The sequence below is a fragment of the Gavialis gangeticus genome, unplaced genomic scaffold (genome assembly GCF_001723915.1).
Source record: "Gavialis gangeticus isolate Ggan-Ray unplaced genomic scaffold, GavGan_comp1, whole genome shotgun sequence".
Taxonomy (NCBI): domain Eukaryota; kingdom Metazoa; phylum Chordata; order Crocodylia; family Gavialidae; genus Gavialis; species Gavialis gangeticus.
The window spans coordinates 150,706,204-150,717,763 of record NW_017729032.1 but is presented as its reverse complement, the minus strand read 5'-3'; the positions used below and the strand labels follow the sequence as shown (position 1 = coordinate 150,717,763).

Sequence of the window (11,560 nt, the reverse complement as noted above, 5' to 3'; positions counted from 1 at the left end):
CAATAGAAGCTGCGTGCTTGCAATTTTTATCAGACTGTCAGCATTCTTATTCAAGGGTCAGATAGTGATCACCAGAATGTCGACCGTTGACTTCTCAACCTCCTTGAAGCATTCTGGGAGTTTTAGTGCGTTGGTAATTATGCTAGGCCTTGCTTAGCATGAGCACTATCTCACACCCTTCTTCTGTCAGGGAACCCCTATTCTATCCTAAAGACTGATGCTGATCCAGACAAACTGTCCCCACAGCGGTGGTGCACTGCCTCCCAGCCTGCTCTGCCATTCTCTCCAATCTCTGCAGAACCCCAAGGTTCCATGGAACAAAATTTGAAAACCACTTTATGAAATTGAAAAGAATTAATAGTTGTGTATCTCACAAGTGTTAGTTTGCAGCTATTGTATCCATCCAGGGATTTTATATGTAGGGGCCTACTTAAATCACAGTTTTGTAAATTTCGTGGAAACCATGAAAAACAGCAATCTCCACAATCACTGCAAAAGATGACATTGGCCACAATTTTCCAGGAAAGCAACCAAAAAAAAATCTTATTAAAAATAAAATGTTGGCTCCCCGCTGGGAGCCAGCAGTCCTTGCTGCCCCTGTGGCCTGGCCTTGCAACCTACTTGGGTGGGGCAGCACAAAAGGCAGCCACCAAGATGGCAGCTGCCCCCTTGTGCCTCTCTGTCAATCAGCACTGACTGGCAGGGCTGCACAAAGAGCAGCCAGCAATCAAGATGGTGGTCACCCCCTCATCCCGCCTTCCCCCAGAGTCTCTCCACCAGTCAGTGCTACGGGGTGGAGAATCTCCTCGAGTCAGCACCAAGAGGCAGGGCAACCATCAAATAACCATGAAATTGGCTCTTTGCGCTGCGACCAAGCCACGAAAATTGCTTTTTCTCACCATGAGTTAGGTAGGTTCCTATTTATATGGCTCTCCATCCCTTATATATTGGACACCAGTTTTTAAGAGACCCTTAATTCACATTTAAACAACATAATTGTACACTCTTATTTCAATGCACAGGAATTTGCATACATACATTCTTTTATAATGAATACCAAATGTTTCCTTGAGATAGGAATACATGAATGTCTGGATGATTTAGTGGCCTTTGCATTCTACTATCGTAATTGTCAAGAAAAGATTTGAACATGAGTAAATTAATTTTTTTTAATCATATAAATAACCATATCCTGTTTAATACTATGAGTCTTCATAATTGGTGAGCTAGTGCTGAGGGAATATCAGGTCATCCTTTTGATCTAGTAAGTCAGTTATTCTTTTTCTGTTTCTTCTCCCCACCCCCTTTTTTGCTTCCCTTCCACATGACTCCTCTCCCCCCCACAAAGACTTTTTTCATTAACGTTTGGATAAGATTCTGTTTGATATTATTCCCTGTCCAGTTATAAAAGTTTGAGGCCCACTTCAAGCAATAGCCTAAAAGAACAAATGGAAAGTCAACAGTAAAATGGTTGCTTTCCTGATAGTACCCACTGTGGGGAATTTGCAGTCAGCTTAAACAGGAGCAGTATTAGACCCTACCTGTACATCTTGAATTGTTACAGCTGAATAACCGTTAATGAGAGATTTGCTGTCCTAAATAGGACTATTTGCAAATAAATAACAAAACAGAATTATGTCTGCATACATTAGCTTGATTTTACCACAGAAATTCAGATGAGTCAGTTTGTATAATTTGCATCAGATATGAAATAAAGCCTCTAATAAAAAAAACCCTTCACCATAGTAACATGCACAATCCAGCTGCTTTGCAAAACCACTTATCTTTTCCGTGGGTTAATAGCAATCATGTTTTTAGAAAACATTTTGAATGTACTAAAGAAAAACATTACCTGCACCTAAATTTAACAAAACCAAACTTAAATTATAAGAGCAAGAGGGTTTCCAGAGGTACTGAACAGATTCTCAGTACATCTGCAAACGCTCTGCCCTTTTCCACTGAACTTAATGGCCAAATTTTCAAAGGTTTGGCGTGCACCAGCAGATCCCATACACTTAAACAGTTGCGGGTGCTCAGCAGCCCTGGAAATGAGGAAAGCTGTTTGTTTGTTCAAAAACTACCATTTTTAAAAACATTTACTTCTTACAGCACTGTCCAACTGGTGACCCAGGGGCCACATGTGGTCCTTGTGCGATTAAATGCAATTCCTGGGCTCCTGCCCAGATGCCCCTCCCTCCTTTGCTTTAGCTCAAACTGCAAGCTGGCCTGGGGCAGAGCTGTGCCAGAGGAGCTGAGGACGAGCCTTGGGCAGTGCAGGCATGCAGTGCAGTGGTGGGCCGGGGGGCTGTGCCCATGTAGGTGCACAGTACAGCAGTTGGAAGGGGCACAGTGCAGCAGCGAAGGGGGCAGAGCTTTCATGGTGCATTGGTGGAAAGGGGCACCCATGTGGTACAGCAGGGTTGTTTGTACTGCATGCGACTCAGGGAGGCCCATGGCTTATCCTGTTGTGGCCTGTGGTTAGTGTGCAGTCTCCAGCCACTTAGAAGCTGGATAGTGTTGGTTCAGTGTTTTGGGAATTCCTGCAAGGGGCCAAGTCACCCATGGTTCTCTTTGACCTCAGTGGAAGATAAAAATATTTAGCAGCTCACAAGATCAACCCCTTAGACTGTCTCGACTTGGGGGTCTTGCAGTGTAGCATCATCAAGTGATAGTACTCCCTAGATTTGGTATACAGACTGTGACTTGGCTGTCACAATAATCTGATTGTTACCTGTGCTGTAAACAAGTATATTCAGTAGCACACACATGAGCTCTGTTCCAGTTAGTTAATGTTCACAGTGTTGATGCTATTCAGGTACTACAACGACAGGCAGCAGTTTCAGACTTTAGATGAATTGATTTATTGTTCCAAACCTGCTCCCACAGTAGTCAGTGGGAGTTATGAATTATATTTGAGCACATAACGTAAGCGCTTCTTAATTTGTTTGATTTGTTGTGGGTTTTTTGCTGTTGGAGTAGATGAGACCTTGGTTTAGACACGTGTGCAGGAGGTTTCGCTTAAAATGGAGCCTGCTGTTACAGGCTTTGGGGGAAAATAGTTTTAAATAGAATCTCCTGCACAGAGAGCTGGTAAGAGGCTGATGCTTCACTTAAATATGAGGGCTGGAGAATCTACTGCTATGTGGGACCTAAGTGTTGCTACAGCCCTACTGTGGTCCTCTGCTCAGGTGTAATGTCACTCCTGATAAATAATCTAATACTGTAGTCTTTAAAATCAGTTCAAACTGAGGCTACAGTTTATCTGATCCCTTATGTTTCTTTTATTTACATGAAAGCAGAATAATATACAGTTTACATTAACAGAAATGGAGATTAATGTTTTTGTGGAGAGCTACCATTTGAAATAGTGCTACATCCTTTTGTGATGTTTTGCTATTTATACAAAGCTAAAATGTTTCTTTTAATAGCTTCTAAGAATCCAAGTTTAGTCATTTTACATGATTAAAATGTGTGCTTTATTTAAAGATATATACATGAACTGTTCCCACAAGCCTTTGGTTGCCTCAGCTAATATATATATATTTTTACCATACTACAAAGAATGTTGTATAAGCAAAGTTAGACTGTGAAATCAGAATTACTGTTCCACATCTTGAGAGGATGTCTCTACAACCTAATAACAATAGAGTGGTAAGGTAAAATGGACAATGAAACTATCTGAGTATATCCCCCTGTCTTCTCTACATGTGTATTTCCCTTAGGCATTAGATGGCTTCATTATAGCAGTAACCACAGATGGAAGCATCATATATGTCTCTGACAGCATTACACCTCTCCTTGGACATTTACCGGTGAGTAATTCTGATGTGCTGTTTTGTAAATACAAATTATGGGGTCAGACATCAAGAACTGAATGTAGTGCTTAATATTGTGAGTAGTGAGTGACATCGACATTGGTAAGACTATTCACTGTGAACCCATACACAGGCTAGGACCTCTGTTTATTTCTAGGACTAATTAAATAGGGGAAACATATTCATGAAAATGTGAATTTTTTTCCTGCCTTGTGGTGATTTTTTTTTCTTGATGAAATAAGAAATGTTGATTTTCAAGAAAGAGAAAAATTATCTAGCTAGGTTTCTGTCCTTCAAGTGTGATTCATACATTTCAGTTCCCTGTTGTTGTGAAGCATTAAAAGTAGGCTGGACAAAGCTCGGGAGGATATTCCGACAGCGAAAGGGACAGGATGACCTGACTGAATTTTTTCATCTTTGATTTCTAAGAAAAAATTAAAAAAATGGCTTACAGAAGCTGGGATGGTACAAGTAAGGGCAGTGGCATGTTAATGGGTTTGCTGAGGTCTGATTCTGTTTCCATTGAAGTGAAAAGCAAGATTGCCATTGAATTCAGTGGAACAGGATGACATCCTTAATTAATTGAAAAAATGGCATCAAATTATAAGGGAGGTGAAGGTCTGCTTAATCCTTCCTCCTAAAGGAATGCAATCTGCTCCCAAGAGGATGATGGTAGAGTGGAGCTGGTGCTCTGTGATTCTGTGTATAAGGGTTACTGGGTGTTAGGAAGAAACAGCTATGCTATGCTTTGCTGAGTCTATCTTAAGGAACAAGAGAGAAGGGGCTGCTTTTTAACTTTGCTCCTCTTGATAATCTGGTATGGGCTTGGTGGTACAATAAGGCATCAGTCCATCCTTCTTTTTATTTTTTTAATAGTTCAGTTCTCAGTCTCTAAATTCCCTGCCAATAAATACTTCTATTACACATTCCTTTTTCTTTTTCCTTTTCTTTTGCGTAGGAAAAGTGCAGTTATGTTTTTCCCTCTGTTACTTTAGTCAAATCGGTTACATCACATCAGATATTTTTAACATATCCTACCATGCTATAATATGATCCGAAATTATTTTCTTCTCAAGTGAAAAACAAGTATGATGGAATAAAGAGGTTCCTGGTGAATGCAGGAATATTGCTATGCAACAGTAACGCAGTAGCTAAATCCACCTACTTCATTTTCTTTAATCCTCCACAGCACAGGAGCTCAGTAATCTACCACTTTTCTGTCACATGTGGGCAGAAAGAGAGCCCTTCATGCTGTCCTGCAATCTGCTGGGCCTTCGTTTACCCGCTTCTTTCCATGCGGTTTCTGCACTTTTCAAGTCTTATGAGATGTTTGTCTCAGTAATGGGGAGAAATTTTTTCCTTTTTCTTTTTTTATCTTTCTTTTCCCTTTTTTGCTTCTGGTTTCTAGTGGAAACTGAATCAAATTCAGGAAAGCATTCCTCTTCAGGGGATGCTTAAGTCTCACTGGCCAGATCTACACAAGACACTGACTGCGCTGTTGTTATTGCACAGTCATTTAGTACTTGTATAAACCATGATGCAATGCTACTGCGCAGTAGTCTTGGGCAACTGCAGTCAGCATCACAAAAAGCCAGTCGGTGCTACTACACAGTAACATGGGTTCCTGCACAGTCATTTAGTACTTGTAAAATTATACAAGTACTAAATGACTGCAAGTAGCCCACATTACTGTGCAGTAGCACCGAAGACTGGCTTTTTGTGACGCTGACTACATGGTAGTTCACAGTTTCTGCTACATGATGCTACTGCGCAGTAGTCTTGGGCGTCTCAGTCAGCGTCTCATGTAGATGTGATCACTGAAGACTTAAGTTCTATGTGAATACGGTGGAATTAAGCATTTCCCTAAATCAGAGCCCTAAATGTAAAACCAGCTATTCCCATGTGCTAGTAATTTCTAGCAAATTATCCAGTCCCAAATAAGAAAACTGAGGTGTTGTTATTTCTGGTTTGTATTGCGATGGAACCTAGGAATCCTAGTCACATCTGGAATTTAGGCACATGAGTCTGGGAGTGCCATTCACAGAAATTTGAGGTGCCCAGTATCTTCTAGGTCAGTGATTCTCATCCTGCAGCATGCAGGCTACAATGCAGTCCAGTCAGTGCAGTGCTGAAGCCCATGTGACATCCTGTTAAAATATTTATAAATGGATACACATAAATGGAAGTAAGTTGTGTGGGTGTGGCCCATATAACACACTGAGAGCTCCAAATGCACTATGGCAAACAGATTGAGAACCACTGTTCTAGGTGCTCCTTTGCGTGCCCAGAGGCACAGCTATCTCGGCTGAACTGCGCAGGTAGGAGGTGCCTGAAATTTTCCTAAAGCTGTTTGGGATTCAGATATTATACTTCCATATGCCTGTGTTCCTAAGGGGCCCAATCTTGTAGGCAACCTTAGAATTCCCCTAATAACTCACCTCACTGGGGACGGTCACCTCGCTGGGATCACTTGACCCCACTTGTCTTTTCCTGCCTAGTGCAGGGGGCTGGACCTGATGACCTACAAGGTCCCTTCCAGGCCAACAATCTATGAATCTATGAACTCTGGCTTCAGCACCTACAGCCTGCTTCCCTAGGAAGGCTGGTGATGGTGCTTCCTTGTACATAATAATCTACTAGTTAGAACATTCACTTGGGGACATCTATCATGCTGGGATCCTTTGACCCCAGCTAACTTCCTGCCCCTGGGGCAGGGGACTGGACTCGATGATCTTCCGAGGTCCCTTCCAGCCCTCATGTCTATGAAATCTATGAAATGGAAGGCTTGTTCTAAGCTCCCCTGGATCTGACAGGTTTCAGTTTTATATCTCCCACCCCTGTGAGAGTACTCTAACCACCTTGCTAGAAGCAAAGCTAGCCTGGGTGAACCCAACATCTATCCTGTTGAAGTGGGACCACTAGGCAGAAAGGAATTCTGGATTCTGGTCCCTGGTCCCAGTACTGTTTATGCAGTTTGTCCTGTGATTATGTATTGCATAAAAAAGCATAAGCAGATGCAGGAGCAGAAACTAGAAGCCTGGACTCCCTTCTTCCCAGGTGAGTGCTTGTCTTTAATGGGCCTCAAGAGTCAGTCTCCCCCTTGCCTGCTTTATCTCTTGCATTTCTTACTGCCCACTGAGTGCAGCTTAGAAGAGTTTATTGGTATGTGTGCACTGTGGCACTAAGCTGGCTCTACTGCTTTCAGTTCAGGAGCTAATTTCCATAGAATGGATGCAGAGCCTCTCAGTACAGTGTTAGGGTAGGGAAGTATAGATATGCCTCAAGCCTAGGAAGGGGCTTCAGCTGGGAATCCCAGCCTCTCCTAGGCACCTATCTGCTTGCCTGAGTCTGTGGAAGAGATGAGATTACAGACACATCCTGTCAGCATTTCCTGTTGACTGGTTAGTCATCTCTCTGCCCAACATGGTTAGTATGGTAAATACCAATTCTAGGCCTCCCCATTTAAGTATAGGGAAATTTGACCCCTAGTTTATGTCTCTGAATTCTATGGGTCCCTAACGTTTAGGCACGGGAATACACATCTAGTATCACTAGACATAAAGCACAGTGTAAATCTGGCCCTGAGTGTATACAATCAATTAAAAAAAATCAGTGTGTAAAACAACCTTACCAAACAGGTTTGTGCACCCAAAGGAAGGCAGCTGAGAATTTAATAAATTATTCTGCATGCATAAAGTATACAAATGGCTACATCTGTTACAAGATCTGATTGCACATGCAATTAGCTGGCACATTTTGCACATGCACCCTTAGTGTGAGATAACTTAGTCCCAGGCTGCCTATATTATTTTATAATTGTAAAGTGGATCAAATCACTATCTTAAAAGCAATTATAGCTTATATTGTGTGCCTTCAGAAACTGTTTATAAGCTATTTTTCATTGCTTAAAGGGCAAGCCCAGCCTCCTCTTTCTGTATCTGCAGAAGGAACTGCTGTAGTACTGCTGTTTTTCTGGGCAAGAGGAAGGCATGAGTGGGCAGGACACAGAGCAGGGACCCCTTGGGGCTATTACTAAGATGCTGAGGATCTTTTATTTCAGCAAAGATGTGAAAGACCAGATTGGTTTTATACATTTCTGAAGTCAGAACAAATAAATTCCATTCTGTTTTTATGCAGCTTCCTTGACATTCTAGAATGAAATATTTTAAAGTAAGAACCCTGCCTACAGTTATTTTATGCAAGGAATTCCTGCTCTGGTTTGTTGTATTTTTAAATTACCCATTCCTACAGGATGTAGGTGCCACTTTTAGGTTCGGTTGAAATAGAAGTAGAACCCTTGCACCAAAACTGGTGATCACTCAGTGACAATATTCCACTAAGTCTGCCCAAAGCCTGAAGTGTTTCACAACAACATGAGATACCATTCATCAGGGGCAGATCCAGGGTGGGTGCAGTGGTGCAGTCATCCCCCACCCCTCCACTTTGATTCCTGGTCCACCCAAAGTTTAAAACTAATTGCCTGGCAATTGCAGCAGCATTTCTATTCAAGCAACAGTGAAGGAATCATTTGTCTATATGGTTCATTGTAATCTATCTGATTTCTTCTAAACTCTTCATTCTACTGGTGTTAACAACCCCTTCTCCTTTTTAATGGTCGTAATGTTCCACCAGTCAAGCTCTTTTCTTTTGTAATTCTGCTTTCTGTTAGCTCCTGGTAATGTAGCTCCTATTTCACAGCCTTGCAAAGCATTTTAACTCTTGCTAAAAGCATTAACTCAGGTAAGCATTGATTCAGGTTTGTAGATTCATAGATTCATAGATTGTAAGGGTGGAAGGGACCTCAGAAGATCATCGGGCCAGCCCCCTGCACCAAGCAACAAAGACAACTGGGGTCAGGTGACCCCAACAAGGTGACTGTCCAGTCTCCTTTTGAAGATTTCCAGGGTAGGCAATTGCACCACCTCTGGAGGGAACTTACTCCACAGTCTTGATTCCCTAGCTGTGAAGTAGTTTTTCCTAATGTTGAGCCTGAAACGATCTTCTAGGAGTTTGTGACCATTACTCCTAGTTTTCCCCTCGGGTGCCCTGGTGAACAGTTGTTCACTGAACCCTTGATGTACACCTCTGATGTAGCGGTAAGCTGCCACCAAGTCCCCACTCAGCCTTCTTTTTTCAGGCTGAAAAGTCCCAGATCCCTCAGCCTTTCCTCATATGGCTTGCCACGCAAGTCTCTGATCTTACAGGTGTCTCTTCTCTGGACTCTCTCAAGCTTTACCACATTCTTGTTAAAGTGCTGTGCCCAGAACTGGACGCAGTACTCCAGCTTCAGTCTCACCAATGCTGAGTAGAATGGGAGAATCACTTCTTTGGTTTTTCTGGAGAGCATTGATTGATGCATGCCAGGGTAATGTTAGCTCTGTTGGCTACAGCATTGCACCGCTGGGTCATGTTCATACTGTGGTCTGTTATTACCCCCCAGGTCCCTTTCATTCGTAGTGCTGGTCAGGTTGGCATTGCCAAGCCTGTAGGTGTGGAAATAACTTTCAGTGAAGCATTAGATTCAGTCAAGATATTCAAGACAGCTGGATTTTGTTTTATGAATCTGAAAGAGATGTACATTTAATTCTAATGATTAGAGGACTAAAAAACAACTTTTGATTGTTGCCTAATTTGTTGTGTTTTAAATACAGAATTTATGATATAGTGAATTTATGCACATTGCAGTAAAGTTATATCTGTTTTCTTGTTGATCTTAACATGAACAATACAGCTCTAGGGCCCTATCATATTAGTAAAGATTCTACTTTTTGCCCAGAGCAAAATGGTGTTATGTTATATGCCATGATGCACCTCACTATCTGCACCCCCTTTTCAAAATCCTAGATCCATTCATGCCATTCATAATAGATTGTGCATGTTTCTGTATTATCATAGAATCATAAAGAAGTAGGGCTGGAAGGGACCTTGAGAGGTCATCTAATCCAATGCCCTGATCTGCCATCTTCTGTCTTACATACTGTGATATGCGATATAGTTAACACAAGAAAAGACACCCTTTTCCTAAAGCTATTACTTGTAGCTGTTCTCAGGGTCAGGCAGGGATCTTTACCAGCAATTTGCAACTGCTCTCCAAGGATTATTGTCATAAGCAAAGGCCAGAGACTTAGGAGTGTACCCTCAAATACATCAGGACACAACCCCATGAACAAACATTCGTGCACTGTATTCTTGCTAGAGTGAAGTGGTAGCATCCTTAGAAGACAGATTAGTATCAGAATATCAAAGACCAATCCAAAGGAGGGTTGGGTGTGGAAGAAGCAGGGAGAGGTTGAACAGTGTTGCCCCAGGATTCCTTTTACCAGAGACCACCAAGGATTGACACAGCCCCTCATCCAATCTGGTATCAAGTGAACTTTATTAATAACCCCTAAGCTTATTACAAGATAATTATCCTTGCAATACAACCTGGTAAGCAAGGTTCCCTCTAAACTGCATGTGTGCTTGCATGGCCATGCACAAAAAAAAAATCTTGCTGTGCATTAACCTTTTAATGCTGCACACCTGCCCAGAGAGGAGCTGGGCTGTGGCTTCCCAGAAACCTGGAGTGTGGCAGAGGCACTGAGGCCAGCAGTAAGTTACTGCTTAGCTGCGCTTCACTCCTCACCACACCGGCATCCCCACGGGAAGAGAAAGCGGCACAGGGCTGGCAGTGGCTCTTCCCTGAGACGAGGCAGGGGTGGGGACAGGGGCTGGGGCTGGGACAGAGCCGGACACCATGCAGGCTCTGCTAGCTCTGGGGAACTGCTCTGCTCCCCAGCCCCTTCGGGCGGGCTTTGCCCCAAGCCCCGATGCCATGTGCCTCCTTGCTGCCTTGTCTGTCCAGTAGCAGGACTCACAAGGCTCCATGCCGCTCTCAAAGGCTTCAGAGGCACAGAGTCAGTGTTGATAATTTTTGTAAGAGTGACGAAATCTGCCAGATAGGGCAAACCAGGCATACCTTCAGTGTGTCACAGTACTTGAGAGCTTTACAGAGTATATTAAATGATGTGATTTATGTCTGTCACATGAAATTCATTCTCTTTTGCATGCTCTCCTCAGGTGGAGAATTATGCATAAACATTTCTGTTTTGGTAGGGTTTTATATTTTAATTTTTTAAAAATAAAATATAGAATATATATAGTTTGGTATTCCAAGACTCTTTTCTACCAAATAATGTTGTGAGAATAATTTGTTCAGCACACCAAAAGGCGGGATGAGACCAGTTCAGGAACGGACCAAAGCAGCGCACTCACGGACCAAAGCAGCGTGCTCATGGACCGCTAAGCCTTAGAGGGAACGTTGCTGGCGAGTGGTTCCTTAGATGTTACAACAGTGACCTTCAGTGGTACCAGCCTCAGATCCTCTGCTGGGTGTGTGGGATGTTAGTTTCTGGATTCCTTGTTACCCAAAGCAAGAATTCCAAGGCTGCTCCTGTCTTCCCAGGGTGGCGACACAAACACACACTGTCTCTTTGTTTGTCCACTACTTTTGTAACTTTCTCATCTCAAACTGACCAATCCTCAAGTTTCTTACCTCATCTTTTTCGATAAGGTGCTCCAATCCTATTCCCTTTTTGGTTTACTTTCCTTTTAGGGAAACTACTGTACCTAGTTAGCCCATCATACCAATCACAGCACTCATTTTCCCCAGCACCTTATAAGGCACTCTATATAATTTAATTGCTTAGTTCTGGGAAGGCCTAAAGTTATGCTAAGAGCCTGAGCATAACTCAGTTTGCCTGCTA

At 42.6% G+C, this 11,560-nt stretch overlaps 1 protein-coding gene across 2 annotated transcripts in view; it reads left to right on the top strand.

The window, feature by feature from the left end:
- The window catches only part of NPAS2 (neuronal PAS domain protein 2), a 92,931-nt gene that overhangs the window by 11,293 nt on the left and 70,078 nt on the right, over positions 1-11,560 (top strand). Inside the window, exon 4 of one of the 2 annotated variants that reach the window (XM_019525427.1) lies at positions 3,723-3,812. The exons of the other annotated variant lie outside the window; for it this stretch is intronic. Within the exon in view, the coding sequence (XP_019380972.1) occupies positions 3,723-3,812 (90 nt within the window). The remainder of the gene's footprint in view (positions 1-3,722; positions 3,813-11,560) is intronic. 2 annotated transcript variants of the gene reach the window in all.